Genomic DNA, 16,260 nt, shown 5'->3' on the forward strand with positions numbered 1-16,260 from the left:
TCACATGACGATACAGACTGCAGAGTGCCGTTTGTTCAGCAGGCCATCAGACCCTGCTCTCCCTTTGAGTCTGTTGTGAGACTCTCTGCTATATGTCTGGCTGTAGCCCACAGCTTCCACAGACCTCCTCTTCTGGATGCGGTGTAGCAAAATCCGGTAAGTTCCAGTGACGGGGCTCCTCAAGTCTACACTGTTGTTCAGAAGCTGGACCTTGTTGATGCCAAGATCCTCCAGCGCTGCCTTCACGTTCAGTTCATCCGAGCTGAGGATGTGGGAAGGCTCGACCAGGTGGTGGGGTGTAGGGCTACAAGATGGATAGGCCTGGGGGTATTCAATACCTCTCATCCAGTCACTGTCTATGATCTCTGCCAGAGTGAGGCGATCCACAGGAACCGGCCTCAGGAGGCCCTTAATGATCTCCTGGCATGATCCAGGTACATAAGGGGGAATTTCATAGGAGCCCTGCAGGATACAATACTTGAGCCTGCCTGTGTTAGTAGCTTTAAATGGCATGGAGGCAGACACAATGAAGTAAAGCAAGATACCCAGTGCCCAAATATCTGCGTACTGACCAATGTAACCCTTGTCTTTGAAGAGTTCAGGGGCTGCATAAGGTGGAGAGCCACAGAAGGTATGTAGGACATCGAGGGGGCGGCAGGAAGTGCTGAAACCAAAGTCACCCACTTTAATGCAGTAGGTGTTGGTGTAGAAGACGTTCTCAGCCTTCAGGTCCCTGTGCACGATGTTATTATCATGCTGGGAAAAGAGAAAAATGTTTAAGTTTGTACTTTCATTTGGTTTTCTTACAGGAGCATGAGAAAGTTAAACAGCCCTCCTGCACATTTTATTTAAAGTATGAGAACTTTCAAATGTGAAATCGCAGGAAAGCTGCATTCTTGAGTGTTACCTTAACCGCTCTAAAGTATTTAAAATTGATGTGCTGGCCTTTAAATATCTCTTTGTTGTCATCTGAGACTTCTGCGGTCTTACCATGTGTCTGAGTGCAGACAGGACCTGAGAGAACACAAGCTTGCTCTCCAGGTCCGACAGGCGCCCCCTGGTGCTGATTCGGGAGAACAGCTCTCCTCCGCTGGCATACTCCATCACCAGGTAGAGCCGCTTGAACGTCTCCACCACCTCGTACAGGCGCACTATGTTGGGGTGAGCCAGCTTCTCCATGCAACAGATTTCAGAGGGGAAAAGCGCCTGGGATCGCTTGTCCAGACGCACTTTATCCAAGACTTTTACTGCCACTCTCTCTATCAGATGAGACAGATATGAGCAAAGGCAGTGAGGCAACAAAGAGTAATCCAGTAGTGGAATGTAACTAAGTAAACTTACTCAAATGATGTACTTGAGTACAAAATAGATATATTTATACTTGATATTTTCTTATTTTCTCATGCCAATTTATACTTCTACTCCACTGTAATTCAAAGGGAAATGGTGTACTTTCTACTCCACTACATCTATCAGACAGCTTTATTTACAAGTTACCTTCCAAATTCAGATTTCTGCACACAAAACATATGAAAATGTACAAGTATACCTGAAATGATCAGTTGAATCATAGAAAATTAATTGGCAACTATTTTGATGAATCATTTAAGTCATTTTTTCAGCTGCATTTCAAACATTTCATGGTTACAGCTTCAGAAATGTGTGGAATTGTTACTTCTGCTTTTGATTATTCTTATTTATTTTGAGGTTTATTGGGCAAAACAAACATGAATGTTTCACTTTGGGTAATTCTGACGATACTTCTCACTTCTTTCAGCATGTTTTCAAAACAAAAAATCTATCAACTAATTGGCAAAATGATCGATGGATAAATCCATAATGAAAACAATCATCTGATGTAGTCCTCTTTTCTGTTATTTAATCTCCTTATGTTATCAAGCATTGCTTTTCCTTCCTTCCTTTACTTTATGTTTGTTGATCAGATTCATCTCCATGCTCCACACAAGCTGCTGGCTGTAGACAATATGGATTAGTGGATGGCTGGTTGATGACATTAGTTATGTCTTCTGACACCTGGACTTACCCAGACTGGACTTGCATTGTGTAATATGACACACCAAGCTGACTTAAGTGTCTTTTATTAAATTAATAGATATCTGCACATATATTTGGACTAATATTGAGTTATTTGCTCTTGCAGAAAAGCCTCTGAATCTACAACAGTATGAGCCACAGGGAGATATAATAACAGTTTCCTTGTGAAGATCATGTAGATGAAACCCTGTGAACAACATTATGTTTCTAGGTTGTAAAAACATTATAGTGATATTGAAAATCATCTACAGAACTCACAGAAAGTGCAGAACTCCTTTTGTACAGCATTGCTCTACAGCATCATACCTACCTCTATTTGCACATCCATTTGCACTGTTTACTGTTTGCACTGTTTACTGTAGCTACTGTTAATTTTAATTTTATATATTATATATGTGTAATGTATGTTTTGTAGTTTGTATGCTACTGGACACTTGAATTTTCCTCGGGATAAATACAGTATCTATCTATCTCATATTTATTACATTTTTCATAGCAAATTAGTTTATTTTCATGAAACTTAAAAGGAAATGCTATTCAAACACTTAATGGAAAAGTATTTACATTTAAGAAGTGACAGATGAGAAGAGCACCAGAGCACTGATCTGAAATCATTATATGACAGTTATATTCAAGCTAACATGACCCACTCATATTGCAGGGGTGGCTCAGTTTAACCTGGAGGAGATATGAGAGGTGTGGCCTGACCAATTTATCATTACTTTCACAGATGTATTGAAATAACTCATGCACTTCAATTGCATCAGCATTAGACACCAGAGGCCTTTAAACCAACTAAGCTCACATAGTATAATCATGTTAGTTTAACATGGATAGAGTACTTTCTCATTTTGAAGTATCAACGGAAAATGGTGTTAAAAAACAAATGCAACATCTCACCTTTGGTCAGGTCATGTATCCCCAGTCTAACCTGGGAGAAGTTTCCGGAGCCGATCTCTCCTCTCAGCTCGTAAAGTCCCACCCTCCGTCCAAATGTCAGGTCATTCATCACTTTCTCCGAATGGGTCAGATCATAAAAGGCCTTCTCATACACAGTGCTCTGCTTCATCTCCTTCTCCTCCATCATGTTCTCCTTTGTTTCCACCTTTCCCCCCACGTTTTGGGAAGTCAGGGTGATGATGTCCTCCTGACGTGGAGACGTCTTCAAGTGAGCCCCTGAGAAGGAGAAAAGAAAAAAGTTGGTGTCTGTCTAAATCATAAAATCCTAATTTAAATTCTGTGGTGTCTCTGTACTCACATGTTTTGCCTCTTATGCTCCTCTTTTTCCTCTCTGTGTTGATGGAGTTATTTCTGTTGTTCAAATACATGATTTCCAGACGCCTGAAGGTAATTTGCTGCTTTGCTTTGTAGTCTGACTTCTTGAATATTCTAGATAACAACAAGGTGGGAAATTACCAAGAAAACAAACTTCCACTAACCAAAAACTGAGGGAAAAACGTGGTCGGAAATGATGTGAGCAGCATGATGTGAATTCAAAACCATCCGCATGCATCAGGAAAAATGTTCTCCTTGTCCAGATGCTGTAGTACCACTGCTCTTTTCGCCTGCTGTCTCCCTACACTGCAGTATCGTCTCCTGGTGTATAATCCAGAACTGCTGCATGACATCCTGTAATCCCAGAGTGTTGGACTCCTCCCAAGCAGACAGACAATAGACAGGCTTTACAGAGGCTTCTTTAACCCCTAGACTGATGCAGGTGCTTGAACGGGACACTGATGGGATTATGTCTACAATAGACTATATAACTATCATTACTGTTAGGGGTCAAGGGCCTGAGGGGAGTAAATATATCTGCAGAAAAAGTCTTTAAGCTTCCTGTACTGGACTGGCTTTAAATAGCTTTTTATATAAGAATTTAAACTATATTAACTCATCAATTTTTCTACTTTGTCAGAGACAGATTTTTTTATATTTTAATGGCTGCACTGGTAACAAATAAACAAAATTTCCCTCTTTTACCACCAAATCAAAACAAAGAAAAAAGCTACTTTATCTTCACAACCTCCACCAAAAACTAAAGGAAAGTGAACTCTGAGAGTCTGTAATTGTGGCGTTCTGACCCGACCACACAGTTACACACTGACCCAGACACTGACCATGACACCAGACAGACACAAACCCAGACGGTCTGACCAGACGTACTGATGGATCTCTGCTGCACAGACTCGACACAGGGATTGTCTGACAGTTATCGTACATAAGCTGCACAGTTATGCCGCAGGTGACTCACTATAATCCAATCATCACCTGAGTGATCATCTCAGCACGTGCAATGTGGAATTAATACTAGGAATCTATAGAAGAAGGGTTGACTGGGAGGGGAGAGAGGCGGCTTTCAAACACGGGGCTTGTTATAAAGAGGGAGGGCAAAGAACTACAATATCAACTGCTCGGTTCTGAAAAGATTGACCCAATTTAAGATTCAAGATTCAGTTTCTCTCAGCCCATAGCAGTGCAACACGAGAAAAAAGACACCAATAAATATCTAAAACATTCCTGTCTAAAAACATATGTAAAAACGGTACGACAGGTAACATAAAAACAGAACAGTAAGCAGCACAGTGTGTTAAAGTGCATATAAGAGAAAGTGCAATTCAGTCAGAATTTACATGAAAAAGAAGAGGCTAGTCACTGAGTACCAAAATGTATGATTGGGGACAGAAAATCACTGTGCAGTTTATTATGTGTGCTATTAATAAAGAGGAACAAGAGATGAGAGCAGATGCAAAAATGCTTTAAAAGGTGCCTCAAGGCAAATTATAATAATCAGGAAGCTAAGACAGAGATTTATAAGCAAAACCGTGTGTGACACCAATTTTATACAGCCAAAAAAAAAAAAAAATAAATAAATAGGTTTAGATTCTAAAATCATCCATTTCAAGACAAATCAAAGTATTTTAATATACTATTATGATATAATATTATATTTTTATGGTGATATGAGACTATATATCATAGATCTTGGATATTGGTGTATTGTCAGTGTTGTCTTTTCCTGGTTTTAAGTTTACCAGACGGTTCTACTTGTTCTAATACTTTTACCGTCTTAGTCATTATATCCACATTACTGATGATTATTCAACAAAAATCCCACTGTATCACCAAAAGTTGTCCCTACAGTGTTGTCACAAATACTAATTTTGAGGTGGGAGTGAGGAGATTTCAAAATATTGAAATGCTCCAGAACAGTTACTAATGGACCTCGAGGTGAGATTCTCTTGCAAAAAACAAAGTTACATTTTACCTGAAATGTGAGTCTTGGTATCAATCTCACAAGGTTTATTTTTGGTTGTTAGTCTCAAACTTGATAACCTGAAACCTAGTTTGAAACCAATTAATCTCTATAGAGTTTTATAGTTTTCTGTTAACATATCACATGATCTACGTAATTAAATCAAGTAATTAACTACTAATCTGGGTTTTACCAGGATTATAATAGAATTTCAATAAGATTTGTTGTAACTTCATGAAAGGAATCAACAATTGAAACTTGTTGTAGGCGTCACCTTAATCAAGGTGTCTGGGTGCTGACGGCTCTCTGAACGATGATCCGTTGATCCCGCTGAAAATGAGGGGATCACATCAACACTTCAAAGGAGGACTAACACTTTATTAAGATATGGATTGCAAACCAGTAAATGCCAACATTGTAATATAGCAAAACTTTTATTCCTGTGATTAAAATAAGATTGTTTTAGTCTGACAAAGAGACAAAAGTATTTAGACAATGTAAGTTTCCCCTTCAGATAAGCTGTATTCTGGGCTGTTTTTGCCAGTTTACTTTGTTCTTAATCAAGTTTCCATTTCACCTTTACCTTTAACATGTCAGAAAACATCATACATATAGGGAATGATATTAAAATTCTGAATTTTGCCTCCTTCCTCTGTAGAGAAGCTGAGGTTTGAAGGGCAACTCTGAGGGGTCTGACCATTTGGTGTCATGTTGAATAAACACAAAGGTGCTGGAGTTTTCTGAAGGGCCCCCACGCTGATCCTGTTTATGTGTTTGGGCCGGGTTTTGTTTTAAGTCGGAGGTGCTAAACACCTTCCCCCTGAGATAAAAGATGATTAATGCCTTTGAATGAGCGACGCTTTAATGGCTCGAGGCTACTTAAGCACTTCATTTGGGTGAGCTCGGGCCTGTCGACACACTCAAGCCACTGGGTCTCTCGCAGCAGAAACAGAAAAGCTGGAGAGCTTTCCTTTGAAGTGGCCCCTGCTTGTAAGAACTCCATCCCACAAAGCATTCGTCATGGAAATTTGATTAGCTCCCACTTTTTTTTGGCTCCACACCACCTTGTTTTCAGGTCACATTTGGGGCTGAAGCTTGATCCCATAAATATCAGAGGTATCAGAGAGCAGAGGGACACTCGGGATCTGGCAGCTGAAGAGCAGATTTGGATTAAAACCATGGACTTACTGCAACCATTCCTTCTCCTCCTGTGTGCCCTCCACCTGACCTGTAAGTACTGTTTGCTCTGTTCTAATCTACTGCTGCTGTGATGTGTAAAGAAGAAGCTCTTTACCAAGTAGACTGACACCAGGCTGCTCAAATATCCTTGTTCATCCACTGTGATATGACTGGATATGGCTGGGAACCAAATATTTAATAAATATTGAAGTTCTTCATGCAAATTGAATATGAATACTTCCAGAATAGTGGTGGAATGTAGCTAAGTACATTTACTCAAGCACTGTACTTTAGAAGAATTCAAGGTAACTTCATCTGAGTAATTCCTTTTCATGCTACTTTACTCCTCATGTGGTTCTCACAGGACAGCCACGCTACAAACATATGATTGTCTTATAGGATATGATGCAAGCTGTAGATTAAACTACCCATGGGTATATAAAGTAGTTAAAATTAGCTCAACCTTTAACATCTAGAGCTGCAAAATGACACATACGCATTAATGCAGCAGTAATATTAATCCAAAAAGATCCTATACAATAGTAAAACATTGACAGGCAGCATTTTACTGCATAATAAATACATACTTTTACTTGAATGCAGAATTTTTTACTTAAATTGAGTATTTTCACAGTTGTATTAGTTATTTTAATTAGGAAAAAAAGATCTGAAAAATGTCTAGTCATGTCTGATATACAAATTCTTTCAAAATAAAGTAACTGAGAGTGACTTTTTTCTTGGAAAGCTATTTCTAAATATTCACATACTGTCTGGGCTTAATAAACTACTAATGAATAAATCATTTTAATTAACAAATGACCTCAAAGAAAATGGATGCCTGCACTACTGTGTCCCATGTTTAACTTTAAGATATTGTGTTGTTGTGAATCTTAAGCTGCTCATCTATAATGTTTTAAATCAATCTCAAGGAATTATGTGAAGTAAAATGCTAATAGCGTTCATTAACTGATGCTCTGTTTTGTTTTCTAGTGACCGGAGTGTTGAGCAAACACATAGATCACAGAAATCTGTTCACACAGAGAATGTGCTGCAAAAGACAGAGCCACTTCGTCTACATTGGACAAGGTAAAGCACCAAGTTGCACCACATGTTCAGGGTCATCATTCCGTCAATAAATATTTTAATGTCCCTTTAAATGCACATTTGTAATCCACCAACAGAAACCAAAATAGATTACCTATGATTTGTCAAAAAGACTGAGAAATGTCAAAGCATAAAAACTATGTCTGTCTGACATCCAGTTGAATTTCTGTCTCCACAGACATCTCTGGGAGTCCTGTCAGTGTTGATGTGGGGATGTGCAGGTCGCACTGTGGGGGAGCATCCAGGCCCTCACATGAAGCAGGACAGCAGGAATACTCCAAACATTCCTCAATGCTGGAATTTCTCAGGAGCAAAAAGGTGAGTGGCGTTTCCCCACATGGCCACAAGGGCGCGCTGTGACTTTATGACTGTCTGAAGAGGTTGCTGAAACTCCAAAAATTGTCATTACCTCATGATTAAGATTTTACTAAGGCTTCACAGACTTATTTTAGTATCCAAAGCACCATTCATATAGTTTTGCATGGTCTAATAAATAAAACTAATCATGACCTACAAGTGTAAAAAAACTTGACTCTCCAAATAATTTGCATCACTTACATTAAAGCACATAAAAAAAACATGTTGTGACATGTCTGAACCAAGCATTTATCTCTGTCACCTCCTTGCTGAAGATGAGAACACGGGGACCAGCAGCCGCAGAGATCTCGGAGCCGCTGCACCAGCTGCCCTCCTGCGGGATGAACCACGTGTGCGAGCCGACCGGGATGCGCATTGACCGGGTGCTTCTGTTCGAGGGGCCCCGGGAGGTGGAGGTGATCGAGGAGTGCCACTGTGAGATCAAGCTGACACAGTGCATCCGTGTGCCCGCACTCAGGACTTACTACTCCGAGACGCCGTATGAGACTGTGGTCGACGTGGGTGGATGCTCCCGGTCCAAGGGCTCACCAGGTGTGTGTGCTTACCTGCAGCAAGCCTGTTTGCTTCAGGTAGCAAGGACCAAGACAGGAAGAGGGGCTCAGCTGAACATAGAGCAGCTTATCATATAAAAAAGAACTGAACATCAACCATCAGACTACAAAAACATGCAGTTTATTGGTCAGCCAATTAGCCTGTTTATAAAGAAAAGGGTATTAATTGAATAAGATGTGTTCATTTTAACTGATGTCAGGACAGTTTCAACAATTCAAGATGATTTTTAACTAGTTTCACTGGAAAAAGGGCCAATTAAGTCGGCCTGACTCACACAATTAAGATTTTATGCCCAAATAAACTCGATTTTTTGTTTGTTTTAGTGCATTTAAACCTGTAAAACTCATAATGCAGTGTCACTGTGTTAATGCACTTCTAACACCATACATATTTAGTAATGATATTCACTGGAGGCCGTCAGTCAAAGCAACCCGGTACTTCTAGCGTTGGATTCCCCACAACTCACTCTACTGATAAAAATAAAGGCCTGATCCTTAGTTTTCAAGCATCTACATATTTTATCAAAATATAGATAACTTTAGAGTTTAATTTAGTGATGGATAATCAGTATTTGGTGTGTTTGAACACAGATACACAGCATCAAGAAATAATACAACTTATACATTTGTCCTCAAGTGTATTAAAAGATCCATCTGTCAGTTTGAGATGGGTGAATATCAGAGGCTGATCCTGTGTTTTACAGTTATATTTGTTTACATCTTCTCTCCCTGCCCTCATTAACCCAACATTTTCTGTTATCAATCCTTCACAGAGGGATTCTCCTGTGTCCCCACAAAGTTTGACTCAGCCTTGGTGGAAACCCCCAACAAAGCGGACCTCATCCAGACTGTGGAGACCTGTGAGCTGAAGGAGAGCTGCTACAGGGTCCCATATGTGGAGTATTACTATGAAATAGTCCACCATGAAGATGGAGTCAAAGAGGAGAGGCTTAAAGTAGGTCCCAACCTCTAAACATGTTTTGTTTTTTTGTATTTGTAGTTCTCGTTAATCATAAGTCGTGTTCATCCCCAACAGAAGTGCTTGAATCCAACTTGATATCTAAATCCGTCCTTTCAAACTAAGCTTAATTTCCTCTTAGCAAGGCATAATTAGCACTAGAAGAGTGATTCATTTGCAACACCGGTTTCACACCCTCTTTTATAATCAAGTTGAGAGGAAACGGGGGTTCTAGTTGGGTGCCAGACAGTAATGAAGTATCCTTATTCATCAGACACATGTGTGGAAGACAGCACTTAATCAAGCTAATCCGCTGGCCGGTGGCTGGCACCGCACTGCCTGGTGTGAAGGACTCCAGGATGTGCTTATTCATGCACAGCCTGCAACAATACACATGATAGACTGGCAGATCTGAGTGCAGTCCCAGTTCATCTTTAATCAGGAAAATACAATTAAAACCTGATTTAAACTGTTTGTTGGCCATGTCAGATTTAGACTCATTATTCTCCCTTAAACTAACGCCATTCACTAAAGTCCCACTTTAAAGCACATGCTACAAAGGTAATCAACAGCCCTCACAATATCACTGAAGTCAAGGTAATTACTCGTGATTTTAACACCAGACTTTATGTGCTAAATAACATATTAGACGGAAATTTTAAGACAAGATTTGAGCTGAATTCCTGCACAGTTTGTCCCCTGCTCCAAAGGTGTGAGCGCAGCGCAAACACAAATGGCCCCTGCAGGTGTCAAAACAAAGCAGTTAACATGCTAAACAGCAGCTGGCCCCTGACTCAACTGGGTCAATATTTGTGAGCAGCTGTGAGCTGATTGCCCTCTCTCTGTGCTGCTAATTTTCCACAGGAAATAGATGTGGGCAGATGTTTGGGAGGCTGCACTACAGGAAACCGATGCCTTCTCAGGTACGTATGAACACAGCTGCCACACACGCGCACACACACACACACACACACACACACCCTCTGCCCCTCTCATAACAATTGCCTGTGAGCTCTGACACTTTCTGCACTCAGCATGTGTCAGCACCTTTTAGTTTAAGCCCCTCACCAAATGTCCCTGTTAAACCTTCTGCTTTAGTTTGAGACTGGACAGGATTCTAGCAGTGAGATTTCAGTTTATCTTAAATATATGTTAAGAATAAAAGGTTCACACAAAATTAACACTAAAGGTGCTATTTGTAAGAAAAGTTGATTTTTGAGTCTCATTTGCAACTCGCTTTGGGGTGGCAGCCGACCCGTCCTACAATCCCAAAGGGTCAGTTGTTGATGAGTTGGGAATGAGACTCTAAAATCAACTTTTCTTACAAATAGCACCTTTTAAAGCTCCTTTATTGTGTAGTTGTACTGCACAAACAAATACAAAAAGTCTTGAATTCACTCAACCGCTTGTCGTACAGTTTTCCCCATTTATTTCCCTTTAAAGCTCTTACAAGGAAATAAAGTTTGTTAGTGTTGTACCACCAGACTACAAAGCAGCCTCTTTTCTCAGGCTGTCAGACTCCTTAATTCGTCCTCAGCACTCAGCCATAAAAAAATAGTTTAAATTTATGACCTTTTCTGGCCCGATGACAGGCATTAAGAATTACTATAAGACTTCTATAGAAATGTTCCTTTCAGTATGTTAAAGTAGCTTTACGGTTGTAAAAATACATAAATAATCTTTATCATCCAGTTCCAGCACTTCACTGAAGCTATATGTTGTTTACACTGAGTGAATTATTCATGTTTTTATGGCCACACCTATTGTACCCTATTTTAGACACAATTTCCCCTAAATTATGCCGGCCATAATCTGTTTCTTTGGAAACTTTGAGTTTGTTAGTGGAAGGTTAAAGATCCTATTTGTAAATGGTGGTGGCCGGCCCTTCCTACAATCCCAATGCGTCAGTATTTGATGAGTTGGGAATGAGACTCAAAAATATACTTTTCTTACAAATAGGTCCTTTAAGATGTTAAAACATGGGATTCATTTTACCAGCCCTTTATAATACCAAAACCTGCTATACTGCATGGTTGTAATACATTTATATCAGCAGATTCTTGATATATCATAATACCTTCATAAAGAGGATAACTGAGGAATTATCCCAGTTGAAACTGACAGCAACAAATGGCAAAATGTCACATGATACAAGAAAAACAACAACAAAAAACATACTAAATTTAAAGCTCCTGTTAGTTAGACAGTAATACTGACGCTTCTGGGTTGTAGGTTGGGTCGGGTACCATCCAAAAGCCTCAGGAATAAAGCTCAAAAATCAACTATCTCACTTATTATCAGGATCTCAGGATTTTTATATTAAATTCAAATTTGAACTTTCAACATGTCAGTGGACAAATATCAACAGTAGGCTACATGTTGATACAGTAATTATGGTGTTTAATTGATATTTCCTGTGACAGATGTACCCTTTGGGCGACACATACATTATATTAAGTAGTCCTTTGATGTAGTGCACAAATTGATTTTAATGTTCCTTCAATTTTCTGCTGCAGGAGTCCATCTGATCCAGAAATCTGCCACTTATGGGCTGAGAGACAGCCCAGCTCCTGTGTTCCTCAAGGCTACGACAGCCACAGCTTCCTGAACCAGCATGGACAGATACGCACGGTCCTCTCCATCACTTCCTGCCTCTGCCAAGACTGAACACTGCGCCCCCTACTGGAAAAAAAACAACCTCCAATCGCTTTACAAACCGTGGCTGCAGCCCATTGACGAGCCCACCAAATACTGTGACATTAGTCTCAGAATTTGCTACCTTAAAGTATTATTGTATATTATGTAATATATGTAAAAATGATAATTTTGTAAATAAATTTAATACAACAAACTGTGAGGACTGCTCACTGGACACCTGGTCAACACGTGTCCCAAACTGCAAATAAAACATTTAAAAAGGTATCCCAGGTACACTTGTAAGAAAATAAACTATAAATGGCACTGAACACATTCTTCCACAGAACAAATATACACAGAATGTGTCCCTCTTTTAAATTATTACTGAAAACAAGTTCAACAGAAACCGTCTTTTAAACGACCTAAAGACCAACTAATCAAACTAATGGATGAAATCTGAAATAACTTTGAGTCAGCATCAGGGTCTGAAGTTTCAAAGAGCCAAAATGAAGCTTTGAAGCGCTGGATCACATGAAGAGTCCCATTGAACAAACACACGTGCAGTCAATAGCTCTTAAGTTTGATATGAACGTGTGAAACAACACTACTGTTTCTTCTGTCATCTTAAGAGAAGAGGTTTTATGACTTGCTTTCAAGGTGTCACTTAGAGCAAAAACTTTGATCTCTTAAATGTTTATTACAGTGGGGGACACAAACTTTTACCGGCTTCAATCTGTATTTTGCTTGTGCGTAACGGTGCGTAAAGATCAAAGTCGCCAAATGGCGCAGTGCGGAGTTTCCAAGGAAGGAACTGAGAAATAAATGAAAAATTGCAAAGCTGAAAAAAATAAAGTGGGTTTGGATTTGAGCTCAAGGTTAAAATAACAATTAAAATAACAAAAAATATATGTAATGTATGTGTTTATATTTATCCAAAGCCTTGAAAGGTAAACTCAAACTTTCAGTGTACAAACTATCATCAGTGTAACATTTTCAGGGAATTCACGCTGTCTGCTGCACATAACCTGAAGAAAGTTGTCTTTTTATGGGGAAAAATGAAAAACGATACAGTCCAGCTGGAGTTCTTCCAAAAAAATAAATAAAATAAAAATAAAACTGCAAATTTGGTGATTATCCAGCTGTGACTGGATAAGCGGTTATGTAAATGTTGCGACGTGTAGACAGCGACACCCGTCTCTTTGTCGAAGTAATTGGTTTCCACCTAAGACACAGTGCCCATTATTCTAAATTAATGGATTCATTTAGGCGCAGTTGACCTCCCATGGTGATTGCACTTCCTCAGGAGATCAGCTCCAAGTTGATTCTGTTCATATCTCTACATTCTATAAAATGATGAGAAATATACATTCCACAACGACAGAGCCACTTGTCGATGAGCACCGAGCCTTTTCAAAGGCTGGATTTAGTTTATTTGAGCCTTTATTGCCAGACGTGAAGACAATGGCCCTGAATAAAATCTCCAATCGGGTTCACACCTTGTTAACACCGCCATTAGTCCCCCTTTACATTCCCTGATTGGTGATTTACATTTGCGACCAAATAGCATCTTTACTGCTGTTTACCGAGGCTTTGAGGGGCACTGAAGAGTGAAGGGGAGCATTTGATATAAAAAGTGGAGCTTCCAGGAGCCTGCAGTCACTCCAACTCCAAGCTGCTGGACGGTTGTGTGGATCGAGGACACTGAAGCGCCAGGAATCTACTCAAACCTCCGAGATGTTGATGTTTGTGATCAGCTTTGCCTCTCTGCTGTGCGCCGCCGCTGCACGGCCTTCACTCAACTACCTGGAGAATCACTTCGCCGCCGAGAACGAGTCAGAGGAAGTCCGCTCAGCTGCCATTAAGAGGCTTCTGGAGGTTTTTGGGATGGAGGACCCCCCTGCTATCCATGGACACAAGCAGCCACCTCAGTACATGCTTGATCTGTACAACACGGTGGCTGATGTGGACGGTGTGACCAAGGACCCGTATCTTCTGGAGGGGAATACTGTGCGCAGTTTCTTTGACAAATGTAAGATCAGATTTCTGTGCGCACACGTTTGCGTCTGCCTACTATAGAATATGAATCATAGTCGCGTTTGTTGGTGTCTAATGATAAATATTTCCATTGCAGTGCGCAGTGAACAGGTGGAGTACAGGTTCAATTTGTCCACGGTTGCCAGGACCGAGAAGATCCTCACTGCAGAGCTCCATCTTTTCAAACTGCGACCTCAGGCATCTCTGACATTCAACAGGCATCATTTCTGCCAGGTATGTACCATTAAATACAATAAACTGGTCAACTTGATGAATTAAAGTGGAATGCATGTCTCCTTTTTCATTCCTCTAACCCTCCGCCTCTTCTGTTTTCTTTCAGGTGAGTGTTTATCAGCTGCTTGACACCAGCAGGAACAACAACACACAAGAGAAGAAGCTGCTGTCTTCTCGACTCATCCCAGTCCACTCTACTGGTTGGGAAGTGTTCACCATCACACAAGCGGTAGGTATCCACTTCTCTTTAAGGCCTGTGTTAACTCCTAAAGGTGAAATCTGAACATTACTGCTTGAATTCTGTGTTTTAATCGACCAATGTGAATTTTCTTCATGAAGGTTCGCTCCTGGATGGTAGATGAAGGCAGTAACCTGGGGCTCCATGTGGTGCTTCGGACCCTGGGAGGAAGCCAGATGGATATGAAAATGATCCGCTTTGCTTCAGGGCGCAACCACCACCAGAGCAAACAGCCCATGTTGGTCCTGTTCACTGATGACGGCCGCCGCTCCACTTCTCTTGAAAGCTTAGGTGAGACTTTAATGCCATTTGATTGCACCCAGTGACAGTAGAAATACACAGTTCTGGTATTTATGTGGTCTTACTCATGATGAGCAGGGGTGTAGATTAGAATTATGGGACCTAGGGTAGACCCTGGGTCCCCCAACCCTCCTTTATCTCTTCATCACTGTTACTCAATTTGTACATTTTATACTTTACAATCAATAACAAGATGTCTTTCTTAAGAAAGATCTGACATCTGATGCTGCTCAGCTACCAGAACCATGCTTTCGTCAGCTGTCTGCTGTTGAAAAAAATGTGTTTAAAGGTGCTATTTGTAAGAAAAGTTGATTTTTTGAGTTTTATTCCCAACTCGTCAAATACTGATTCATTGGGATTGTAGATCGGGCTGCCGCCATCCCAATGCGTCAGATTTTGACGAGTTGCAAAACCCAAAGCAGTTCACTCAAAAGTCAACTTTTCTTACAAATAGCACTTTTAAGTCATCTCGCTGCACTGTAACCCTAATTATTGCAGTCCGTCACAGTTAAAACAAAATTTGCTGTGTCATAGTCGTGAGACAGAAAGTTGATTTCAGTTTTTCAAGAGAAATGTGGGAAGAAAGAAAACAAATATTTAGAAAACAGAAGATCCCAAATGGTTCTTTCACTTGTGCCCCAATTCACCTGCACCACTTAGAAAAACTCTTACTCATAACACATACTGTATAAGATAATGTGATTTCTAACAAAAATCTCTTTCCTTCACCAGACCCAAACGATACCACTGCCACTTCCAGCCTCCTCCAGGCCCCCATGTCAGGCCCGTCCTCCCGCAGCGCCCGCTCTGTAGACTACAGCGAGGAGGAAGGTGTGTCTTCGCCCTGCCAGCGCATGCCCCTCTACGTCGACTTCGAGGAGATCGGCTGGTCGGGATGGATCGTGTCACCCCGGGGCTACAACGCTTACCACTGCAAAGGCTCCTGCCCCTTCCCCCTGGGTCAGAACATGAGGCCGACTAACCATGCCACCGTCCAGTCCATCATCAACGCCCTGAAGCTGATGAAAGGCATCGAGACGCCGTGCTGCGTGCCCGACAAGCTCTTCTCCATCAACTTGCTGTACTTTGACGACGATGAGAATGTGGTTCTGAAACAGTATAATGACATGGTGGCTGGAAGCTGTGGCTGCCACTGACATCAGGTAGTCACTGGTGTTGGACTGCACAGATGTTCATAAAAATACAATCAGGGCCAACTGTCCTTTAAAACTCAATTGCAACTAATGAATAATGTGCAGAGTACCATGTGTGGCATTGTAATATATGTAAATATCCATAAATTATAATATATGGCAGTGATGGAAGTGATATCCTGTGA

At 40.7% G+C, this 16,260-nt stretch overlaps 3 protein-coding genes across 3 annotated transcripts; 2 read left to right on the forward strand and 1 right to left on the reverse strand.

Moving 5' to 3' along the window:
- LOC141017334 (serine/threonine-protein kinase NIM1-like) lies at nt 1–3,383 on the reverse strand. Its single transcript, XM_073492012.1, has 4 exons — nt 3,314–3,383; nt 2,956–3,231; nt 991–1,259; nt 1–756 (listed from the first exon to the last, which is right to left on the reverse strand). The coding sequence occupies exons 1-4, from the start codon at nt 3,381–3,383 to the stop codon at nt 1–3; spliced, it is 1,371 nt and encodes a 456-aa protein (XP_073348113.1).
- Nucleotides 3,384–6,486: 3,103 nt separating this feature from the next.
- Nucleotides 6,487–12,145, forward strand: pnhd (pinhead). Its single transcript, XM_073491658.1, has 7 exons — nt 6,487–6,538; nt 7,478–7,573; nt 7,770–7,909; nt 8,224–8,500; nt 9,294–9,475; nt 10,343–10,401; nt 11,995–12,145. Exons 1-7 carry the CDS (start codon nt 6,487–6,489, stop codon nt 12,143–12,145), a joined length of 957 nt encoding a protein of 318 aa, XP_073347759.1.
- Nucleotides 12,146–13,849: 1,704 nt separating this feature from the next.
- admp (anti-dorsalizing morphogenic protein) lies at nt 13,850–16,078 on the forward strand. Its single transcript, XM_073491659.1, has 5 exons — nt 13,850–14,144; nt 14,247–14,383; nt 14,490–14,612; nt 14,723–14,912; nt 15,654–16,078. The coding sequence occupies exons 1-5, from the start codon at nt 13,850–13,852 to the stop codon at nt 16,076–16,078; spliced, it is 1,170 nt and encodes a 389-aa protein (XP_073347760.1).
- Nucleotides 16,079–16,260: the final 182 nt, after the last annotated feature.

This window comes from Pagrus major, chromosome 21 (genome assembly GCF_040436345.1).
Source record: "Pagrus major chromosome 21, Pma_NU_1.0".
NCBI classification, from domain to species: Eukaryota; Metazoa; Chordata; class Actinopteri; order Spariformes; family Sparidae; genus Pagrus; species Pagrus major.